The 25,245-nt window shown below is 43.4% G+C and overlaps 1 protein-coding gene across 1 annotated transcript in view; it reads left to right on the top strand.

Annotated features, from left to right (window-relative positions):
* The first annotated feature begins 1,971 nt into the window (after nt 1–1,971).
* Nucleotides 1,972–25,245, top strand: part of SMYD5 (SMYD family member 5) — a 46,130-nt gene continuing 22,856 nt past the window's right edge. The window contains exons 1-5 of the mRNA XM_073618161.1: nt 1,972–2,141; nt 11,215–11,323; nt 14,897–15,036; nt 21,105–21,226; nt 25,137–25,206. Coding sequence (XP_073474262.1) covers nt 2,049–2,141; nt 11,215–11,323; nt 14,897–15,036; nt 21,105–21,226; nt 25,137–25,206 — 534 coding nt within the window. The 5' untranslated portion in view covers nt 1,972–2,048. The remainder of the gene's footprint in view (nt 2,142–11,214; nt 11,324–14,896; nt 15,037–21,104; nt 21,227–25,136; nt 25,207–25,245) is intronic.

The raw sequence follows: 25,245 nt of genomic DNA, 5'->3' as shown, positions 1-25,245 counted from the left end.
TTTTTATTCTTTTTTGGAAATTGGAAAACGATTTGAATTAGAAAACTTTTCACATTCTAAAACTTTTTGAATCGATTTGAAAAACGGATAAACAAAAGGAATCCCGAAAACGAATTTATGTAAATAACAGATCGAAACGAAAAATTTTTTTTCAGTACTGCACATGTCTATTAAATACATTATTATTACGATTAATCATCATCAATAATGATAATAATAATAATACTAATAATAAAATAAAAATAAACACCCAAACTCAAACAAAAAAATACATTAATAATAATAACAATAATTTATTTTGTTAGGGTGTTTAGTTAATTATTATTATTTTATTTTTTTTAAGGGTAAGGATTAAAGTTAAGGGTTAATTACTTATTTATTGTTACTTAGTATTAATTTATTGAATTTATTTATGATTTTGTATTTATTTGTGTATTTATTTTACATTTATTTTTTCATTTATTATTATTCATATAATAATAATAATAATAACAATAATAATAATAATAATAATAATTTATTTTGTTAGGGTGTTTAGTTAATTATTATTATTTTATTTTTTTAAGGGTAAGGATTAAAGTTAAGGGTTAATTACTTATTTATTGTTACTTAGTATTAATTTATTGAATTTATTTATGATTTTTTATTTATTTGTGTATTTATTTTACATTTATTTTTTCATTTATTATTATTCATATAATAATAATAATAATAATAATAATAATAATAATAATAATTTATTTTGTTAGGGTGTTTAGTTAATTATTATTATTTTATTTTTTTAAGGGTAAGGATTAAAGTTAAGGGTTAATTACTTATTTATTGTTACTTAGTATTAATTTATTGAATTTATTTATGATTTTGTATTTATTTGTGTATTTATTTTACATTTATTTTTTCATTTATTATTATTCATATAATAATAATAATAATAATAATAATAATAATAATAATAATAATTTATTTTGTTAGGGTGTTTAGTTAATTATTATTATTTTATTTTTTTAAGGGTAAGGATTAAAGTTAAGGGTTAATTACTTATTTATTGTTACTTAGTATTAATTTATTGAATTTATTTATGATTTTTTATTTATTTGTGTATTTATTTTACATTTATTTATTCATTTATTATTATTCATATAATAATAATAATAATAATAATAATAATAATAATAATAAATAAAATAAAATAAAATAAAATAAAATAAATAAAATAATAATAAATAACCCTAACCTAAACTGAGCTCGAACCCTAATGAAAAAACATTATAATAAATGAACAATAATAATAAAAGAAGACATAAAAGCTATTGGAAAAGCTGAAATACTCAGAAGCAAACGATGCAACAGATAATAGTTTTCTCTATTAGCTAATAAAAAAAAAACGCCAAAGCCCAAAAACGCTGCATACAAACGTGCAAGTCGCGAAATAAAAAAGCGCTCAAAGACGTTACACACAGGTTTGCATGCAGCTTGACAGATCATTGGTGCAGCATTGGGGGGGGGGGGGGAATCAGCACAGAATGAACAGACAGTATGCTACGTACAGCGTGCGGATGCACAAGGGGAGGGGCGTGGCTACAGGACAACAGAGGGTGCGGCCAGCCTTTGAGCTGCTGGGCGGGGATAAGGTGGGTAGAACACGCAGAGGTGGGGGTGGGGGGGGCGTGGGCAGAAACAAACTAGACGCAACGCAGGATGTGTGCAGAAAGAACATAGGGCGTGGCCAGCCGCTGTCTGGTGGGCGTGGAGCGGTCGCTAGAACACTGAGAGGGGCGTTGGCCAGGAAGGAGCAGGGCGGACTTTGGGCGGGGGGAATAAGACAGTAAAGACAACGGCCGGAGGCGTGGCTAGTACTTGGCTGGGCAGCCGCCCGAGCAGTGGGCGGCAGTAACACGGTATGGGCGTGGTCAGCAGCGAACTTTGACAGCAGAACTGGCGAGCAGTGGGCGGGGGGAGCGGCCAGCAGCGTGATAGAATCTGTTGGCGGGGGAGGAGCGCGGTGACGTGTGGCGGTCTCTGAAGGCTCGGGCTCCTCCCTTCCCATCATGGCGGCCTCCATGGCTGACATGTTCTGGCGGTGTGCGGTGCCGAAGGCGGCCCAGCGGACGGTGGAGGTCCGGCATATCGGCAGCGGCAAGGTAAGGAAGGGGGGGAGGGATGGTAGTCCTCTGTCTCCGAGCCACACTGATGTATTATATAGGAGGGGATCCTCTATCGATGTAGAAGATGAAATATGACACTGTCTGTGTCTCCTTCTGCCCAATCAGGGTGCTGGGTTTGGGTGTGAGGGTTCATTTTCATAGTGTGGCTCCAGCATTCAGAAAATCTTGAGTTTGCTGATTGGCTCCCTCGTGTCCGGCGGCAGATTCCACGCCCAATCGCGCTCCTCGGCCCACCGCCGAAAAATTGGACGCAGCAACTTTCATTGTGCTGGAATGTTTTGCCAATTTTAATTGGCCTCTCAATGCGCAAGGGATTGTATAAGTGGCGGGGCGCCAAAGCGCGTGATTGGGGGGTTTTCCTAAACGTAGGCCCGGCGCAATGACAAGGTGAGATCCACGGTTCCCTATTGGTCCAGCTTACACCGACGCACTGCGCTGACGACCATATTAGGTTGATGATGTCACAAAGCGGTCCCCGCCCCCCTTTGTAATCTCCTAGCTGCAGCTGATTGGACCAGGAATTACCCGGACTTCCAGGTTTCCGGCCCAAAGACCAATTCCAAAGAAAGGCAAGCACATCTCTAGAACGTGTTTCGGGGGCCAGTGGATCCCCCTTCATCAAGTAATGTGACAACAGGAAGAACAATGGCAGCCACTTTACTTGATGAAGGGGGTCCATCTGACCCAAAAACACGTTGGCTGCCCTTGTTCTTCCTGTCACATTACTTGATGAAGGGGGATCCATGGGACCAGAAACACGTTGGCTGCCATTGTTCTTCCTGTTGTCACGTTACTCGAAGTGGGATCCTTTGGCAGCAAAGCGCGTTGGCTGCCATTTTTCTTCCTGTTGTCACACTACTTGATAAAGGGGGATCCATTGGCCCTGAAACACATTAGCTGCCATTGTTCTTCCTGTTGTCAATAAAGGATTATGGATATTTAAGTTGATCTTTTGGCGTTTCGGGTCCCATGGATCCCCCTTCATCCAGTAACAGGAAGAACAATGGCAGCCAATGGCAGCCAAGTAATGTGGCTGCCATTGTTCACACATTGGCTTCCTGTTGTCACATTGATGAAGGGGGATCCATGGGTCCCGAAACACATTGGCTGCCATTGTTCTTCCTGTTAATGTGTTTCGGGTCCCATGGATTCCCCCCCCCCTTCATCAAGTAATGTGACAACAGGAAGAACAATGGCAGCCAACGTGTTTTGGGTCAGATGGATCCCCCTTCATGAAGTAATGTGGCTGCCATTGTTGTCACGTTACTTGATGAAGGGGGATCCATGGGACCCAAAACACATTCACAGCAGGAAGAACAATGGCAGCCAACGTGTTTTGGGTCCCATGGATCCCCCTTCATCAAGTAACAGGAAGAACAATGGCAGCCAACTTGTTTTGGGTCAGATGGATCCCCCTTCATGAAGTAATGTGGCTGCCATTGTTGTCACGTTACTTGATGAAGGGGGATCCATGGGACCCAAAACACATTCACAGCAGGAAGAACAATGGCAGCCAACGTGTTTTGGGTCCCATGGATCCCCCTTCATCAAGTAACAGGAAGAACAATGGCAGCCAACTTGTTTTGGGTCAGATGGATCCCCCTTCATGAAGTAATGTGGCTGCCATTGTTGTCACGTTACTTGATGAAGGGGGATCCATGGGACCCAAAACACATTCACCGCAGAAAGAACAATGGCAGCCAACGTGTTTTGGGTCCCATGGATCCCCCTTCATCAAGTAACAGGAAGAACAATGGCAGCCAACTTTTTGTTTCGGGTCCCATGGATCCCCTTTCAAGTAACGTGACAACAGGAAGAACAATGGCAGCCAACTTGTTTTGGGTCAGATGGATCCACCTTCATCAAGTAATGAGGCTGCCATTGTTCACACATTGGCTTCCTGCTGTCACATTACTTGATGAAGGGGGATCCATGGGACCTGAAGAACAATGTCAGCCAACGTGTTTCGGGTCCCACGGATACCCCTTCATCAAGTAATGTGACAACAGGAAGAACAATGGCAGCCAAGGTGTTTTGGGTCAGATGGATCCCCCTTCATCAAGTAATGTGGCTGTTATTATTGTCACATTACTTGATGAAGGGGGATCCAAGGGACCCAAAACACATTGACAGCGGGAAGAACAATGGCAGCCAACGTGTTTCGGGTCCCATGGATCCCCCTTCATCAAGTAACAGGAAGAACAATGGCAGCCAACTTTTTGTTTCAGGTCCCATGGATCCCCCTTCATCAAGTAACGTGACAACAGGAAGAACAATGGCAGCCAACTTGTTTCGGGGCCCATGGATCCCTCTTCATCTGGGTTTTAGGGTTCCTCTTGGGTGTTCTTAAATGAACTGTGAAGAACCCTCTTGAAGGAAATCTGTCTCGCTTTTCCTGGAGAAGGAGATTCCAGTTCTTGATTTATGGACTTTTGAGGTTTCTGTTTGATTCTATGTGGACCTCTCAATTCGGGTGACCCCCTTCTATGTGAGGTTCTCCCACCCCCACTTTGTGTGCTTGAGAAGCCAAATTCATCTACTTCCGCTACCATCTTTTTTTGGTTGACTGGAGTAAGATCCGAGTCAATGAAACATAAGCTCATCCCTGGTAGTCGGCCATATTGGGAATAAGTGTCAAATCGGTGACTAGAGTGCCAAAAGATCAACTTAAATATCCATAATCCTTTATTGACAACAGGAAGAACAATGGCAGCTAATATGTTTCAGGGCCAATGGATCCCCCTTTATCCAGTAGTGTGACAACAGGAAGAAAAATGGCAGCCAACGCGCTTTGCTGCCAAAGGATCCCCTTTCGAGTAAGGTGACAACAGGAAGAACAATGGCAGCCAATGTGTTTCGGGTCCCATGGATCCCCCTTTATCAAGTAACGTGACAGGAAGCACAATAGCAGCCAACATGTTTTTGGGTCAGATGGACCCCCTTCATCAAGTAAAGTGGCTGCCATTGTTCTTCCTGTTGTCACGTTACTTGATGAAGGGGGATCCACGGGACTCGAAACACATTGACAACAGGAAGAACTATGGCAGCCAACGTGTTTCGGGGCCCATGGATCCCTCTTCATCTGGGTTTTAGGGTCCCTATTGGGTGTTTTTTAAATGAACTGTATGAAGAACCCTCTTGAAGGAAATCTGTCTCGCTTTTCCTGGAGAAGGAGATTCCAGTTCCAGATTTATGGACTTTTGAGGTTTCTGTTTGATTCTATGTGGACCTCTCAATTCAGGTGCCCCCCTTCTATGTGAGGTCCCCCCCCCCACTTTGTGTGCTTGAGAAGCCAAATTCATCTACTTCCGCTACCATCTTTTGGTTGACCGGAGTCAATGAAACATAAGCTCATCCCTAGTAGTCGGCCATATTGGGAATAAGTGTCAAATCGGTGACTAGAGTGCCAAAAGATCAACTTAAATATCCATAATCCTTTATTGACAACAGGAAGAAAAATGGCAGCCAACGTGTTTTGCGGCCAATGGGATCCCCCTTCATCAGGGCTTAGGGTTCCTAATTGTTTGTAAAATGGACTCTGAAGGAAATCTGTCTCGCTTTTCCTGGTGATGGAGATTCCAGTTCCGGATTTATGGACTTTTGAGGTATCTGTTCCTTGATTTTATGTGGACCTCTCACTTTGGGTGAGCCCCCTGCTGTGTGGGGGTCCCCTCACTTTGTGTGCTTAAGAAGCCAAATTCATCTAGTATCACCACCATCTTTTGGATGACCATAGTATAATTAGAGTCCATAACATTGGCCAAGTATGGCCACCAAATTGACCCACTATGACCATATTAGGTCACCAATTTTCGGGGCCATCCCAGCCCCCAACGTTAGCTGTGAAGCAGGGAATTCCCCATCAGCTCATTGGACCAGGAATGACCATTTGCTTTTAACTTCAGAACCTAACCCAGTTCCAAACAAAGACAAACTCATCCATAGTAGTCGGCTATGTTGGAGGTAATTGTAAAGTCAATGACTAGAGTGCCAAATGATCATCTCCAATATTGATAAAGGATTTTTGACAACAGGAAGAACAATATTGGCAAACATGTTTCAGGTGCCAATGGATCCCTCTTGATCGGGGGCTTAGACTTCCTATTCGTCTTCCTTAAATGGGCCTCGTAAAGGGTAATCTGTCTGACTTTCCTGGTGATGGAGATCCCAGTTCCGGGAATATGGACTTTTGAGACGATTTTGTTTTTTTGATGTGGACCTCTCAGTTCGGGTGGCTCCCTAGGATAAAACTTTGTGCGCTCAAGCAGCCAAAGTCCTATAGATTTCATTACCATCTTTTGGTTGACAGCAGGCAGATTCAGATCAGTAATGTTTATTCACTGTGGCCTCAATTTGGCCAATATTCGGCCATAATCGGTCAATGATTGTGAGGCAGGAAATCGGGGACCCCCCCCCCCACAGTGCATGGTTTCAGAATCTAACCAAATTCCAAACAATCTCAAGAGCCTTCTTAATATTGGAGAGTAGAGTAGAGCACCAAATGATCATCTCAAGTGTCCATAATCCGTTGTTGATGTTGTCACATTGCTATCACTAATGTAGCCAATATGCTTCAGGTGCCAACAGATCCCCCCCCCCCCTTTATCATAGCTTAGGCTTCATATCTGATTTTGAAGGGACTTTTGAAGAGGCAGAATGCCCCTTTGCTGGTGATGGAGATCCCAGATGGACTTTTGAGGTCGTCATTTGGCGCTCTGTTCTTTGACTCTGTTCAGATGGCTCCCTACTCTTTGGGACATCACCTTCTTTGTGAACTCAAGCAGCCAAAGTCATGTCGTTAGACTACAGTTTTTTTTGGTTGCCAAAATGAGATCCAGATCAGTGACGTTGATTCACTATGGCCTCTGCATTGACCCACTATGACCATGTGTCCATATTCAGTCAACGATCTCAGACGCATCCATGCCCCTTTCTAACACCAGCTGTGAGGCAGGAAATCCCCCACGCCACAGCTTATTGGACCAGGAATGACTGTTGGCTTCCTGGATTGGCCATGAACCCATGTTCAAATGTAAACGAACCCATCCCTGGTAGTCGGCCACGTTTGAAGGGAAGTATAAAATGAAAGAATAGAGCACCCAATGATCATCTCAGAAGTCCATAATACTTTACTGTTGATAACAATGTGACAACAGGAAGAACAGTGATGGCCAACATGTTTTGGGGGTCAAGAGATTCCCCTTCATCTGGGTTCTTAAATGGCCTCTGAAGAACCTCCTAAAGGGCAGTCTGTCTCACTTTACTGGTAGTGGAGATCCTAGATATGGTATTTGGAACTTTTGGGATGATTGTTTGGTGCTCCAGTCTTTTTTGCTTTCATGTGGACCTCTCAATTTGGGTGGCCCTTACTCCTGTGGGGTGCTCAAGCAACAAAGTTTATCTAGTTCAACTACCATCTTTTACCTGACGGGAGTAAGATCCAAGTCAATGACATTTAAGCTAATATGGCCATATTAAGTTAACGATTTCACAAGCATCTCCACCTCTTTGTTATGTCATCTGTAGGGAGGGGAATCTCCCACTCGCAGCCCATAGACCAGTAATGATTTCTGGGTTCAGACTCCCAACTTAATTCCAAACACAAGCTGGTCCCTAATATTGGAGGTGTATTGGAAGTAAGTGTAAAATAAAAGGATAGAGTGCAATAGGATCATCTCAAAAGTTCACAATCCACAGAGGACCTTCCGAAGGACAGGCTCTCTCGCTTTAGTTGTAGTGGAGATTCCGGTACCAGAAGTATGGACTTTTCAGATGATTGTTTGGCTTTGTGTTCCTTAATTTTGCATGACTTCTGGTGGCTCCTACTCTGGGCTCCCTCCTTGTGTGTACAGCAGCCAAAGTCATCTAGTTTCATTACCGTCTGTTGGCTGACAGGAGTAAGATCCTTGTTGATGACCCTGACTATAGCTGCACGATGAATCGTTTAAATTATCGTGATCTTGATATTCGACCCCCCCCCCCCCCCCCCCATGAACTTAATCCAGCATTTCCAAAATTGTAAGAAGTGCAGAGCAGTTTTCCCTGCTCACAGCAGTCAAAAAAAGCAGCAGGCAATGTTTATCGACAACATTGCTCAGGGTTGAAAGAGGAAGATGGAAGAAACATTGTATCCTTCTGTTTACTCATTTACAGATCAAAAGAATGAACTTCGGTCTGCAAATTAAGTCACTTGAAAGCAACCATATCAAGTGTAAAATTTTATGTAAATAAAATTTTATTTTTTTTTGTATTTTGTTAAATTGTTCCTTTTTGTGTAACCCCCTAAATGAGCTGTAAACCCTCAGGGTTGTGCACCTTAATGCCTTCTATGCATTAAGGTGAAATGCCTGTGTTGCAGCTCCCGCCCCCCATTTTCTTACCTGAACCCGATCGTTTCAGCGACGAGCACTAGCCCAGGAACTCCACTCGGGTCTTCATTGGATAGATTGATGGCTGCAGGAGCCATTGGCTCCCACTGCTGTCAATCAAATCCAGTGACAGGAGTTGGGGGGCGGGGCCAAGTCCTTCTGTCTGTGTCAAAGGACTCGGGAGCGCACCCGCACTAGTGCCCCTGTGGAATGCGGCTCTCCATGGGGGCACCCGATGAGGAGGAGCCGTAAGCACCGCCGGGGGACCCCAGAAAAGGAGGCTCGGGGCCGTTCTGTGCAAAACCCTTGTGTTGCACAGAGCGGTAAGTGAAGGCATGTTTGTTATTAAAAAAAAAAAAAAAAAAGCCTTTACAATTTTTCTAATCTGCCTTATTGACTCCTTATACTACTTCACCATTTTATTATTGTTAATAATAATAATAAATTCCCTGCTTTTTTTTATTATTTTCTTTTTATAAACCTTTTAGCAGGGAAATATTAATCTTAATAACAATAATAAAATTGTGAAGTAGTATAAGGAGTCAATAAGGCTGATTAGAAAAATAAAATTGTAAAGGCTTTTTTTTTTTTTTTTTTTTTTTTTAAATCAGCCTTATTGACTCCTTATACCACTTCACCATTTTATTATTGTTATTAAGATTAATATTTCCCTGCTAAAAGGTTTATAAAAAGCAGGGAATTTATTATTATTATTATTATTATTATTATTATTATTATTATTATTATTATTATTATTATGGTGAAGTAGTATAAGGAGTCAATAAGGCTAATTAGAAAAATTGTAAAGGCTTTTTTTTTTTTTTTTTTTTTTTTTTTTTTTATAAACCCATCAAAATATTTAAAACTCTCCCCTATTTTAAAGATTTAAAATAGGGGAAAGTTTTTTTTTTTAAATATTTCAATAGGTTTTCTATTAAAAAAAAAAAATCTTTATTTTAAAGAATCTTCAGAATCGTGATCTTTATTCTAAGCAAAAAAAAAAATCGTGATTCTAAATTTTTTTTCTTTTTTTTTTCACAATCGTGCAGCTTTAACACTGACCCACTACTATGGCCATGAGGCTGTGCTGGGTCAAATATTTTGCAAACATACCCGCTCCTTAATAACATCAGCCACAGTTACTATATAACTATTTAACTATAAAGAAAAACAAAAGCGAGCAGGCTTGGCACGTATTATCCACTTCACGTAATGCGGTGGTCACTCGTGGATCATTCCTTGTGTAGGGTGCTGTAGCCGTAACTATAAGCAAGCATATATCATACAGAAAGAACCCGGTAAAAGACACCGGAAAAGAGTTACTTAAGGCTACACTAGTCGATCATAAGAGTAAAAAAAATTGAAAATGTATTTTATTATAAATAAGTAATCAAAGGCCAATATCAAGAAAAACAGCTTAACAAAAATTGGCCAACAACAAATCACAATAAAGAATATCTCATCAAACATACACACACAGACATTACAGAAAAGAATTCAAAAAAACGTCTGGACGCCGTTAAGTGACACATTGGTAGGTTGTCAGATGAAAATTCCTCATATTTGTATCTATAAGAAAGAAGCAACAATGACTATATATCGATCAATGACAACCCAACCAGTGTGTAGCTCCATGGACAGGTAATGGGAGGAGAGATGGTACAGATGATGAAATACTAGTGTGGATAAGAGGTGCTATGATCCATTTCACATTATCAGGGCTATAGCCACCATGGTGTTACCCTGGGGATTAGAAACGATTTATGTACATCTGCTTTCCAAAAGGGAGTCCAATAAGGTAGCAGAATTTTGCATGTGACAATCTATCAATGTGTCACTTAACGCCGTCCGGACGTGTTTTTTAATTTATTTTTTAGTCTTTTTTTTTTTTTCCTGTAAAGTCACGTGTGTATGTTTTGAGATATTCATTATTGTGATTTGTTGGCTAATTTTTGTGAAGCTGTTTTTCTTGATATTAATCTTTGATTATATCAAATCTGTCTTATATAATACATTTTTTTTTTTTTTTTCTCTAATATGATCGACTCGTGTAGCCTTAAGTAACTATTTATTTAACTATGTAGCTCAGTGGACCAGGAATGATGGCTAGCTTCTGAGATCAGACCCAAACCCATTTCCAAACAAATGCAAGCTCCTCTAAAGTAGTCGGCCATATTGGAGGTAAGTGTAAAGGAATAGAACACCAAACCATGTTAGTTGTTTGTAAAAGTATTAAAAAAGAAAAAAAAAAAATGCCCTGATCCTCCTCCTTCCCAGGTCCCCGGCTGGCGCCCCTGATAAGAGGCATATTCTCATAGGGGCCCTCGTGCAGGCTCGCTCCCGAGGCCCCGCAGCCACATCTGTTCACACAGACAGCAGGACTCGGCTCTGCTCCCCCCCCCCCCCCCCTCATCACTGGAGTTGATTGACTGTGGTGGGAGCCAGTGGCCAACGTTGGTGGCCACTTGGAAGAACAGAGGCAGCCAACATGTTTCAGGGCTTAGACTTCATATCAGATTTTTTTTCCCTAAATGTACGGTATGGATCCTTCTGAAGGGCAGTCTGTCTCACTTTTACTGGTAATGGGGATCCCGTTTCCAGATTATGGATAAGCTCCATGTGAACGAGTCCTTAGATGGAATTTGAGATTGCATCAACATTTTGTCCTTGTCTCCACACAGGGGAAGGGGCTGTTTGCCACTCGCACTATCCGGAAAGGAGAGACCATCTTCCAGGAGAGGCCTCTGGTGTCTTCCCAGTTCCAGTGGAACGCCTTGTACCGCTACAGAGGTGAGACTGACCTGCAGGACCATGGCGGTATGGCCACTTAACAATGTCATCTTGTACTGCCGTTGGGAGTGGGAGTTGAGGTTAATCTTTAATATGTGTTTGTGTTTTTTTTTTTTTTTTTTTTGGTGTTGCTCATAAGAAGCCATTAAAGTGTGTGAGTCCGAACTATGAACATCTTTTTGTTCTATTTGTAAGTGTTTTGTTCACAAATGCCTGCTGATCCTGCCAGAAGGTCAGAGCTGTCCTGTTCACTCTGCAGTGTTATCTCAAACAATGTAATCAAAACCTTTTTGTCTTCAAATATCGCCCAAACCATCCCCTCGCTCCTTCCAAGACTACCTGCTCTCTAGCGTCCTCCTCTCCTCCCCCCATGATCACCTCCAGGACTTCTCCAGAGCCTCTCCCATCCTCTGGAACTCCCTACTACAAACTATCTGGTCATCTCCTACTCTGTCCACCTTCTCCTTTTTTTTTTTTTTTTTTTTTTTTAAGGTGATCCCTGAGATCTCCTCTCCTTTAGGGAAAAATACAATGTCCCAAGCGCTGAGCACATAGGGGATCTCACTGTCCACTGCCCAAGGGCCATTCCGATTCTGCCATCAGAATGAGTGCACACAGTGACTGGAAGTCCCTGGGCCCCAAGTAAACTACAGATCACCAACAATAGACCCACTTCAGACATCAGATCCTATTTCGATAACAGGACAAGGGTATTCCAATGTAGGAAGAGAGGATGTCTCATGTGCCAATTTATATCACATGGCCTCTCTACCGTTCCTGATAACAAAGGCAATACTTTCCATATTAAGCAATTTTTATTACATGTTCAACTGAATTTGTTATCCATGTTCTCAGGTGCCCGTGCAACCTACTATACGCGGGACGCACAATACGCACCATGCGAAAACTGATGGGTGAACATTGTAGATTCTTCAGAAAAAGGTTGTGATGTACATGGTGCCCCTCGTCATTTCCTGCAGGCACATAGGCAAGATATCTGTTGCCTGGAAGGGCACACTGACTTTTTTTTTTTTTTTATCTTCAAATTTGGATCCCTGTCCCCTAATGACCTCAATGAGGGTCTGGAATTACATACTATCATGTAATATAGTCTTCTGCCTGCTCTTGGGTCTCAATAGGCACCACTTTAATACACCCTCATGCGGTACTGAAAATGGGGTCCTCATGCTGGCAGTCCCTTTCTTAATATTAGTCACACTTTTTTTTTTTTTTTTTTTTTTTAATAAAAATGTAGAGATAGAGGAAGATATCTATCTATCACATAATAAGTAATAAATAGTGTGTGTGAAAATCTGTCCGTCTCTCCTTCCTCTCCTTCCTCTTCTTCCTCTTCTTCTTCCTCTTCTTCTTCCTCTTCTTCTTCTTCTTCCTCTTCTTCTTCCTCTTCTTCTTCCTCTTCTTCTTCCTCTTCTTCTTCCTCTTCTTCTTCCTCTTCTTCTTCCTCTTCTTCCTCTTCTTCTTCCTCTTCTTCCTCTTCTTCCATATAATCCACCGCTTCCAATGTCATGAACCAAATAAAGTATTTATATAAATGAGCTTATTTTTGAAGGACAGATTTTCACACACACTACAATACGCAATTTATTTATTACTTATATTTTTACATTTTTTTATTTTTTTTTTTTTCCCCATTTTTTTTTATGACTATTTTAAAAATGTTTTATTGAGCTCTATCTCATCTATTTTAGTTTTTTGATTGATATCTAATAGGTTTTGCGATTTTGGTATTACAGCTTCACATTTCAATTAATCTGTTTGCACTTAGTATCACATTGTGTGTGTGTGTATATATGTGTATATATATTAGTGTGTGTGTGTGTGTGTGTGTGTGTGTGTATATATATATTATACTCGAGTATATGTCGAGGCCCTAATTTACCACAAAAAATGGGAAAAACTTATTGACCCGAGTATAAGACGAGGGTGAGAAATGCACAGCTACTGTAAGTGGAAAAGAGGGTCAACAATGCCCATTTGCAGCCTCACTGTGCCCATTTGCAGCCATAGGTCCCCCGAGCCTCAAACTCTGTAGTTAAGGGTTCCTAGATGTCCCCTAGCTGCAGCCAAAATCTGGGGTCTCTGAACCCAAAGGGTCCCTAAATGACATTGCTGCAGATGGACATGGTTGACCGAATGTGGGGCCCCGTATCTCGGGGCCACTTAGTGCTAGGAACCCCAAATTTGGTGTGAAAACCCAGTGGAGCTAGCACCATAAAATATCCAAAGCTGGGGTTTCTAGCATCAAGTGGCCCCGAGATACAGGGCCCCAAAAATCAGTTCAGAAAATGTCAAGCACTTTTCTGCAGCAGAGAATGACCTTTTCTGAACCTATTTTGGGGCCCCGTATCTTGGGGCCACTTGGTGCTAGGAACCCCAGCTTTGGATATTTTATGGTGCTAGTTCCACTGAGTTTTCACACTAAATTTAGGGTTCCTAGCACTAAGTGGCCCCGCGATACGGGGCCCCAAAGTCGCTTCAGAAAATGTCAAGCACTTTTCTGCAGCAGAGAATGACATTTTCCGAACCGATTTTGGGGCCACGTATCTCGGGGCCACTTGGTGCTAGGAAATCCAACTTTGGATATGTTGTGGTACCAGTTCCACTGGGTTAGCACACCAAAAATGTGCTGAAAAACTCGACTTATACTCGAGTATATAATCTCTCTATCATCTCCACTAATTGCTCTGGCCACTTCCTGCCCACCCATCACTATGGGCTTTAAATACTGTTGCCACTAAACCCGAGACTTGATAAAGCGCATGCGTGTGAAAATGCGTTGTCACGGCAATGAGCTTCCCCTTGCGTTCCAGGCTGGTTTAGATTGGCATCTCCCACCAGTCCTGCTGTTCCGCCTCTGTGTCGCGGTGTCGTCACATGGGACTCCAGCTCGGCTCCCGAGCGTTTGGGGCCCTGAACCAGCGGCTGGTTGTTGCAAACCACGCCAGACAATCTGCAACTTGCCCAGTGGACGTTGGCCTTCAACATCCATTTACACCCGGCTTAGTATCTCATTACCTGCAATGGTTTAAAACTTCCCCTGTTACAATAAATCGTCCTCCTTCTTCTTTTTTTTTTTTTTTTTTAAAACCATTGGCCTGCCATTATGTTATGTGAGGAATTCATGTCAACCATTTACGTCCAGATAACACTGTCTCATTTCTTGTTTGCATCTCCTTTTTAGGGAAGCCTATTCTGACTCCACCTAAAAGCCTCATATTTTAGGGTTCATTCACGTTGGCATGTGCGCTTTCTGGAAAGGCGTGCAGTTCCTTTCTGGCAGACAATCTTCCTATATAAAAAAAACAAAAACAAACATACATTAGTTTAGATGTGTTTGGATGCGTTTTACATCAGAAGTGTTTATGGGCAGTGCCTGAGGTGGGCCATAAAAGTTGAGATGGTTAAGATTGGTCCAAATCACATACAGTAGGTCTCCACCATCCCACTTCCTCACTGATTCTACTGCTGTTCATGAAAATTTATATAATTTTATCTTATTTGGAACCTAAACCCCAGTAACCCCTGGCTGTACTTTGATTGGTGGTTTTGCAGCCTGCGACCATTGCCTGCGATCCTTGGAGACGGCTGTGGAAAACGCCAAGAGACTGTCTGGAAATGCTCAAGTCAACCTTCCGTACCCCGAGCTTTGTACCATTCAGAACGGGCTCCACCAGCAGTGTCCGGATTGCCAGGTGAGAACTAGGAGTAGCTCTGTACAGAAGGTGCGATCTTTCTTTATTTTCCCCTGCAAATTGGGCAAAAATGTGTGTGTGTGTGTGTGTGTGTGTGTGTGTGTGTATATGTATATGTGTATGTATATATGTGTATATATATATATATATATATATATATATATATAAATAATATGCGCTGCGGCTTCACTTCCCGGTTCCCTACTGCACATGCGCGAGACGCGCTGCGCTTCCTGACTGGTCCCCGCTGTCTCTGGGACCCGTGTGTGTCCCAGCAGACAGCGCAGTGGGGACGGGAGGGGGTGAAGTCTATGCCGGAAATATCTTAGACAGGTATCTACACCCCCCCACCCCCCCTGAAAGGTGCCAAATGGGACACCGGAGGGGGGGGAAGGTTCCGAAAAGCAGAGGTTCCATTTTTGTGTGAACCTCCGCTTTAACCCCTAGATTACCCTAAGATGTTAACCCCCCTTCCCAGTCCCACTATAAGTCACTGATCGTTGCCATTACTAGTTTAAAAAAAAAAAAATAAAATAAAAACAATTCCAGTATCTATCCCATAGTTTGTAGACTCTGTAACTTTTGCACAAACCAATCAATATACAGGTGGGGAAAATAATGATTTGATCTCCTGCAGATTTTGTAAGTTTGGCCACTTACAAAGAAATAAAGGGTTTATAATTTTTATCATAGGTGTATTTTAGATGATGGAGACAACCAAAATTCCTTGAAAAAAAATCACAGGATACAAATGTTATAAATTGAGTTGCAGTTCAGTGAGTAAAATAAGTATTTGATCCCCAAGCAAAACATGACTTAGTACTTGGTGGAGAAACCCTTGTTGGCAAGCACAGAGGTCAGACGTTTCTTGTAGTTGGTTGCCAGGTTTGCACACATCTCAGGAGGGATTTTGGTCCACTCTTCTTTACAGATCTTCTCTAAATCCTTAAGGTTTCTGGGCTATTGCTTGGCAACTCGAAGTTTCTGCTCCCTCCATAAATTTTCTATAGGATTAAGGTCTGGAGACTGGCTAGACCACTCCATGACCTTAATATGCTTCTTCTTGAGCCACTCCTTTGTTGCCTTGGTGGTATGCTTTGGGTCATTGTCATGCTGGAAGACCCGTCCACTACCCATCTTCAGTGTTCTGGCCGAGGAAGGAAGGTTCTCATCCAAGATTTTACAATACATGACCCCATACATTGGTTCCTCAATGCAGCAAAGTCAGTGTGTACCTTTAGCAGACAAAAAGCCCCAAAGCATAATGTTTCCGCCTCTGTGCTTTACTGTAGGGATGGTGTTCTTAGGGTTATAGTCAGCATTTTTTCTTCCTCCAAACACGAGTCAAGTTGATGCCAAAGAGCTCAATTTTGGTCTCATCTGACCACAGCACCTTCTCCCAATCCTTCTCTGAATCGTTTTAGATGTTCATTGGCAAACTTCAGAAGGACCTGTACATGTGCCTTCTTGAGGAGGGGGACCTTGCGGGCGCTGCAGGATTTCAATCCATGGCGGTGTATTGTGTTACCAATGGTTGGTTTGGTGACTGCGGTTCCAACTGCCTTGAGATCATTCACAAGCTCCTCCCGTGTAGTTCTGGGCCGATCTCTCACTTTTCTCATGATCATCCTCACCCCATGAGGTGAAATCTTGCATGGAGCTCCAGACCGAGGGCAAGTGATGGTTATTTTGTATTTCTTCCTTTTGTGAATAATCGCTCCAATAGCTGTCTCCTTCTCACCAAGCTTCTTGCTGATGGTCTTGTAGCCCATTCCAGCCTTGTGCAGGTCTACAATCTTGTCCCCGACATCCTTTGACAGCTCTTTGGTCTTGCCCATGATGGTGAGGATTGAATGGAAGACTCTGTGGACAGGTGTCTTTTATACACATAACGAGTTGTCGTTAGGAGCACCTTCTTACATTGACAGGACTAATCTGTGTACCACATGAGCACCTACTGGAGCCAGTCTGTGGGAGACAGAATTATTGTTGGTTGGTAGGGGATCAAATGCATATTAAATTTTTTATTCCTGGATTTGGTTGATATTCTGTCTCTATCATTTAAAATACAACTATGATAAAAATTATAGACACTTCATTTTTTTGTAAGTGGGCAAACAAAATCTGAAGGGGATCAAATTTTTCCCACTGTACACGTATTGGGATTTTTTTTTTTTTATACATATATATTTTTTTTTTGTTTACCAAAAATATGTAGCAGAATACATTTTGACTCACATTTTTATGAAGACATAATTTTTTTTTTTTTTTTTTTATGGATATGTTTTATAGTAGTGTGTGTGTGTGTGTGTGTGTTCCTCTCCCCCCCCCCCCCCCACCCCCCCAAAAATTTTTGTTCATTTATATAATGAGCAATAAAACCTAGTGGTGATCAAATGCCACCAAAAGAAAGCTCTATTTGTGTGGGGGAAAAAAAAATGTATATAAATTTTATTTGCGTACAGTGTTGCATGACCCCGGAATAGCCAGTTAAAAATTAGCACAGTGCTGAACAGCAAAAAACTGGCCTGGTCATGAAGAGGGGTAAAACCTTCCTGGAGTTGAAGTGGTGGTACTTCCATTGCCTCCCAAAAAGAACCCCCCCCCCCTTCATTACGGCTTTCATCTACATCTGTGTGTTGCATGCTGGGACTAGTAGCTCTCCTGTTGTACTCCTCGGGGCTGCACAGATGTAAGTGATTCAGGTCTCATAGATGACCCCGGATCTGCGGTCCTATCTCCATCTTCCCCTGGCCAGCCCCAACACTCAGCCGGGGAGGGGGGCGGGGGTCATCTGCGACTTTCATCCTTTTACATCTAAGTGGCCTAAAAGTGCAGCAGGAGCTCTACTAGTCCCAATATGTAAACCAGAGGATTTGCTGGATGTAGGGGAGAGCCTGCATGATTGGTGGGTTGCTTTGAGGAATGGTGAAGTGTATAAGGGCTTGATTACACTTGCAAAATAGGGGGGGCGGTAATGCCCTGCAGTTGAGATGCATTTAACCACTAGTAGAGGCAGTAGGCACCCCCCGTCGCGCTTGGTGGGTATCTGTTGAAGACGGTGACAAATTCAAGTGAATACACAACACAATACAGTGAGGTTGTTTTACTAAAGACAAGTAGACTTGTGATTGGATGATGGCTAAGCTCTGGAGCCACTGCACTTTGCACAGTTCTATATTTGCCTTTAGTAAGTCTGGCATTAACCACTTCAGCCCTGGAAGGTTTACCCCCCCCCCCGCCTAATGACCAGGCCATATTTTTGTGATACGGCACTGCGTTACTTTTAACTGAAAATTGCGCAGTCGTGCAACGCTGTTCACAAAATGTATGTTTGCTCACCGTGTGTGTGGTTTTTGTTTGTTTTGTTTTTTTGTTTTTTTTTTGTGCTATAAACGAAAAACGACTGACAGTTTACAAAAACACTTTTTTACTTTCTGCTATTAAACACATCCAATATTAAAAAAAAAAAAAAAAAAAAAATCTTCATCAGTTTAGGCCAATATATATTCTGCTACATATTTTCTGTTTAAAAAAAAAAAAAAAAAAAAAAGTTAGCAGCTACAAATACTATTAGGACACTTGCCTGTCCAGCGTTCCCGCGACGTCGGCACCCCAGCCAATTATTTTTTACTTATTATTATTTTTTTTTTTTTTTTGGATCACTGTCTGTCTGGTGCAGCTGCTGGCCTTCCTAGGAAGGGAACCCGGCAGTAAAGCCTTTCGCCTCCACAGCCGGTTCCCTACTACACATGCGCGAAGCACGCTGCGCTTTCTAACTGGTGGCAGAGGAACTTCAGAGGGAAGGGGGGACAGGAACCTGAGACCCCCCCAAAGGTGCCAAATGTTGCACCGGAGGGGGGGGGGGGGGGGGGGGAGTCAATTAAGCGGAGGCTCCACTTTTAAGACATAAGACTTTGGCTTTTCTTCTACTTTTTAATAAATTGTGTGTTCCTTTTGATGGTTGATGTAAAGCTAATAACTCTTCTTTAGTTTGTTTTAAAAAATATGCTAAATGTCACTTTGCGCAGTTATTTAGTTTTTGTCATGTGTGTGGCTCCCACTGATCTCAATCACAGCTGGTGAGGATAGAGCGGGGGATGGGGGATGAGCCTTGTGTGTCAATGGACACACAGAGCAAGGCTTGGGAGTGAGCATGTACAGGTGCTCCCATGGTAAACGGCTTGCAATGGTAACACTCGGCAGGGGGGGGAGGAGCCAGGAGCAGCAGCGGGGGACCCCAGATGAGGAGGATCAGGACTGCTCTGTACAAAACCATTACACAGCAGGTAAGTATGACATACACACATATACACACTGGCCATTTTATTAGGTACACCTGTTGCTTGGTAACACAAATTGCTAATCATCCAATCAAATGGCAGCAACTCAATGCATTTAGACGTGGTGAAGACGACTTGCTGAAGTTCAAACTGAGCATCAGAATGGGGGAAGAAAGGGGGGTTTAAGCGACTTTGAATGTGGCATGGTTGTTGGTACCAGACGGGCTGGTCTGAGCATTTCAAAAACTGCTGATCTACTGGGATTTTCACACACAACCATCTCTCGGGTTTACAGAAAATGGTGGGAAAAACAGAAAAATATCCAGTGAGTGGCAGTTGTCTGGAGGAAAATGCCTTGTTGATGTCAGAGGAGAATGGGCAGACTGGTTCCAGATGATAGAAAGGTAACAGTGACTCAAATAACCTCTCGTTACACCCAAGGTATGCAGAATACCATCTCTGAACACACAACACATCCAACCTTGAAGCAGATGGGCTACAGCAGCAGAAGACCACACCAGGTGCTACTCCTGGCAGCTGCAGGAAACTGAGGCTAGAATTTGCACAGGATCACCAAAATTGTACAATAGAAGATTGGAAAAACGTTGCCTGGTCTGATGAGTCTGGATTTCAGCTGCAACATTCAGATGGTGGGGTCAGAGTTTGGTGTAAACAACATGAAAGCATGGATCCATCCTGTCCTGTATCACCGGTTCAGGCTGGTGGTGGTGTAATGGTGGGGGGGGGGGGGATATTTTCTTGGCACACTTTGGGCCCCTTAGTACCCACTGAGCTTCATTTAAACACCACGACCTACCTGAGTATTGTTGCTGACCATGTCCATCCCTTTATGACTACAGTGTACTCATCTTCTGATGGCTCCTTCCAGCAGGATAATGCACCAAGTCACAAAGCTCCAATCATCTCAAATCTCAGTTCTCCACCAAAAAATGCATCAATAACGCACGTTTTATGTTTTTGAGTCGCATGACCTATGAAAAAACACACCATAAGCACAGTAAAATAGCAGCAAAATCGTTTGCATTTTCGGCACCTTTATTGCCACTCTTCCTTTTTTTTTTTTTCCTCCCTCTCTGCAAAATGCAAATAACACCAGTTTTGGCCCATCTCTAGTGACGGGTACATTTCACTGGGAGATCTGGTGTCTATTAAACCCTCAGATCTCTCCTCCTGGCCTTTTTTTAAAAGCCCAAATCCAAGATGGGTTTCATCCGGTGCTTTCCCAGGCAGGTTAGGCCTGTTTACATCAGACCAAAGCCAGAAGGGACAAAATCCTCATCGCTTCTGGTATCTTAGACCATAGAGAGGATTGGGGACATTGTGGTCCTCTATCATCTCTATGGTCAATCGTGCTTCGTTCCTTGGTGGGATTGGGGAGCCCTGGGAAGGCAGCGGAAGGCCTCTTCACCACCAGAGGGAGAGAGAATTGCCGGCCCCCAAGAAAGACACCAGGATGATCCCTGGTAGATGAAGGCATCATCCAAGTCTAAGCACCTCAACCTGGCGATGTACGGGGGGAGGTCACAGAGTCTGAAGCAGTGGACATCTAACATTTTTACGTTTTCTGGATACTTGGGCTGAGCTCTCGTTGTATACTTTTTTTATTTTCTAGCTCTACTGTGGTTTTTAGTTTTGATTGGTAGGGAGAAGTAAGCTGGTCCTTTTTTCAGGTAGGTGAGCCCATCAGAGCTCTACCTTGTGTTTTGGTTGCTGTGGATGGACATGGAGATCTTGGAATAATCCTGTTTTGTGTGTGTTGTTCAGGTTTCATACTGCAGTGCGGAATGTCTGAAGGCAGCCAGAGATCAGTATCACCAGGTCCTGTGTCTGGGATCCGCCCGGGACAACCCGGCTCACCCACTCAACAAGCTGGAGGAAGCCTGGAGGTAAGTGATTTAAAAGACAGAGAACTAGGACCTGACCCCTCAGCAGATAAGAGGGGACAATGTGAAGTTTTTAGGAAATGCTCTTTAACCTCCTAGTAACCAATGACCAGCTTAGTGAGGATCCAGCGCAGCAGAACGACGGGCCGACGGTCTGGTCTGGTCTGGTCTGGTCTGGATCTGGACCATGGTCCATTATGTAGTGAAGGTTGGTCTAGGGTATGGTATGGGGAGGTAGGAGTGTAAAGTCATTTTTCTTCCCTGATCTCTGCTCCTGCTGGCTTCTTTCCAGCTGTAAGACCAGCAGATGTAGTCTCTTCTCCCGTACATTCCAAGGGCCACAATGTTCTCTGATGTCATCAAGTACAATTCAGGGCCCATTTTTAGGAAACGCTCCTTATATTAGAAAAAAAAAAACATATTTGGAGTATATTCACCTCCATTTTTATTAAATAAAACATGTATTGATTATGTGCTGGGCCTACATGCCCTTTGTGGTGGTGGTCTATGCTTTCATTAAAAAAAAAAAAACAAAAAAACAACCTCCCTTACCGTGGGGCTGGCCCCGTACAGGGGTTAAATGCTTGTTTATGTCTAGGGCAGGGGTACTGAATGAAAAAATTCTCTAAAACTTTCTTCCAGCCGATGTTCAAATCTCTCTTTAATAAAACACAGAGTAGGACAATCACATCCATGTTTCACTCGAGTGGCCCTCATATGTTGGGTGTCCCCCATCAGAGTGGTCCCTTTGAGAATAGCCCCTGTATACTGGGTGCCCCCCCCCCCCCCCCCCCACATCAGACTGGCCCCCATACAGTGGGGACAGAAAGTATTCAGACCCCCTTACATTTTTCTCTTTGTTATATTGCAGCCATTTGCTAAAATCATTTAAGTTCATTTTTTTTCCTCATTAATGTACACACAGCACCCCATATTGACAGAAAACACAGAATTGTTGACATTTTTGCAGTTTTATTAAAAAAGAAAAACTGAAATATCACATGGTCCTAAGTATTCAGACCCTTTGCTGTGACACTCAGGCCCCTTTCACACTTTGGCGGTGGGGGCGTCGGCAGTACAACAGCGCTGCTGTACCGTCGTTCTTGCAGCGGTATTTTAACCCTTTTTCGGCCGCCAGCAGGGGTTAAAACCGCACCGCTAGCGGCCGAAAAAGGTTTAAAATCCCTCGTACAGCGCGGCTATAGCCGCGGTATTGCCACGGTATAGCCACGCTGTCCCATTGATTTCAATGGGCAGGAGCGGTTTAGGAGCGGTGAATACACCGCTCCTTCACAGCTCCAAAAAAGCGGTTTGCAGGACTTTTTTCACCGTCCTGCCAGCGCACCGCTTCAGTGTGATAGCCCTCAGGCTTTCACACTGAACAAACAGCGGAGGCTGTTTAGGGGCGGTTTTCAGGCGGTATTTTTAGCGCAATAACGCCTGCAAACCGCCTCAGTGTGAAAGGGGCCTCATATATATAACTCAGGAGTTGTCCATTTCTTCTGGTCATCCCTGAGATGGTTCTACACCTTCATTTGAGTCCAGCTGTGTTTTGATTATACTGATTGGACTTGATTAGGAAAGCCACACACCTGTCTATATAAGACCTTACAGCTCACAGTGCATGTCAGAGCAAATGAGAATCATGAGGTCAAAGGAACTGCCTGAAGAGCTCAGAGACAGAATTGTGGCAAGGCACAGATCTGGCCAAGGTTACAAAAACATTTCTGCTGCACTTAAGGTTCCTAAGAGCACAGTGGCCTCCATAATCCTTAAATGGAAGACGTTTGGGACGACCAGAACCCTTCCTAGAGCTGGCCGTCCTGCCAAACTGAGCTATCGGGGGAGAAGAGCCTTGGTGAGAGAGGTAAAGAAGAACCCAAAAGATCACTGTGGCTGAGCTCCAGAGATGCAGTCGGGAGATGGGAGAAAGTTGTAGAAAGTCAACCATCACTGCAGCCCTCCACCAGTCGGGGCTTTATGGCAGAGTGGCCTGACGGAAGCCTCTCCTCAGTGCAAGACACATGAAAGCCCGCATGGAGTTTGCTAAAAAAACACCTGAAGGACTCCAAGATGGTGAGAAATAAGATTCTTTGGTCTGATGAGATAAGATAGAACTTTTTGGCCTTAATTCTAAGCGGTATGTGTGGAGAAAACCAGGCACTGCTCATCACCTGTCCAATACAGTCCCAACAGTGAAGCATGGTGGTGGCAGCATCATGTTGTGGGGGTGTTTTTCAGCTGCAGGGACAGGACGACTGGTTGCAATCGAGGGAAAGATGAATGCGGCCAAGTACAGGGATATCCTGGACGAAAACCTTCTCCAGAGTGCTCAGGACCTCAGACTGGGCCGAAGGTTTACCTTCCAACAAGACAATGACCCTAAGCACACAGCTAAAATAACGAAGGAGTGGCTTCACAACAACTCCGTGACTGTTCTTGAATGGCCCAGCCAGAGCCCTGACTTAAACCCAATTGAGCATCTCTGGAGAGACCTAAAAATGGCCGTCCACCAACGTTTACCATCCAACCTGACAGAACTGGAGAGGATCTGCAAGGAGGAATGGCAGAGGATCCCCAAATCCAGGTGTGAAAAACTTGTTGCATCTTTCCCCAAAAAGACTCATGGCTGTATTAGATCAAAAGGGGGCTTCTACTAAATACTGAGCAAAGGGTCTGAATACTTAGGACCATGTGATATTTCAGTTTTTCTTTTTTAATAAATCTGCAAAAATATCAACAATTCTGTGTTTTTCTGTCAATATGGGGTGCTGTGTGTACATTAATGAGGAAAAAAATGAACTTAAATGATTTTACCAAACGGCTGCAATATAACAAAGTGAAAAAATTAAAGGGGTTGTAAAGGTTTTTTTTTTTTTTTTTTTTTAAATAACAAACATGTTATACTTACCTTCACTGTGCAGCTCGTTCTGCACAGAGTGGCCCCGAACCTCGTCTTCTGGGGTCCTTCGGTGGCTGTTTCAGCTCCTCCCCACAAGCATTTACCACCTTAATGTGAGCTCCCTCGCACGGTGGTGAGTGCTTGCGGGCGCGCTCCCGTGATACAGCCGGCGGCTATAGCCGCTCGCTCTATCACTCGGCCCCGCCCCCCGGCGCGCCGCGTCATCGGATGTGATTGACAGCAGCGCGAGCCAATGGCTGCGCTGCTTTCAATCCATCCACTGCAGCCAGTCAGCGACCAGGCTGAGCTGCAATGAAGATGACGAGGACGAGCAGCGAAGATTCGAGGCGTCAGGTAAGTAAAACGGGGGGGGGCTGGGGGCGGCGGTACTGTCAAAAGTTTTTTCACCTTAATGCATAGAATGCATTAAGGTGAAAACATTTTTACCTTTACAACCCCTTTTAAGGGGGTCTGAATACTTTCCGCCCCCACTGTGCACTGGGTGTCCCCCATCAGGATGGCCCCCATACATTTGTTTGTCCCCACATGGGGGAGGGGGGGGCACATGCATGGCATGATTTGATTTGCAATGACATCAGAGGTCCTAGCAACCAATGACTTCAGCTTATTGAGGATTCACTCGGCTGTCGGCTGGTCTGGATCTGGGCCACAATCCATGTAGTGATGTCTGGTCTCTGGTATTGGGGGGGGCTCTTCTTCTTCCCTGATCTCTGATCCTGCTGGCTTCTTTATAGCTGTAAGACCAGCAGATGCAGCCTCTTCTGTACATTCTAAGGGCCACAATGTCCTGTGCTGTCATCAAGTACAATTCAGGGGACATTTTGACTCGGTCAACAAGTTGGAGCATAGGGAATCTGTGACGGGGGTGGGGCAGCAATTAAAACTCCTTTTCCAGCCTCCTCTTTGTTTAGGTTTCTTCTCTGAATGGTCTATTAGCTGTAATGCCTTCTCACACTTTTTTTTTTTTTTTTTCCTCCATTCCTCCCCCAGGAACATGCATTACCCTCCGGAGACCGCCAGCATTATGCTAATGGCCAGGATGGTGGCCACTGTTAAACAGGTATGCCCAGCTGTGGGGAATACGGATGTACTGTTGGTT

This window comes from Aquarana catesbeiana, linkage group LG01, assembly GCF_042186555.1.
Source record: "Aquarana catesbeiana isolate 2022-GZ linkage group LG01, ASM4218655v1, whole genome shotgun sequence".
Lineage (NCBI taxonomy): Eukaryota > Metazoa > Chordata > Amphibia > Anura > Ranidae > Aquarana > Aquarana catesbeiana.
Note: the sequence above shows the minus strand (reverse complement) of the source record. Positions and strands in the feature narration are given on the sequence as shown.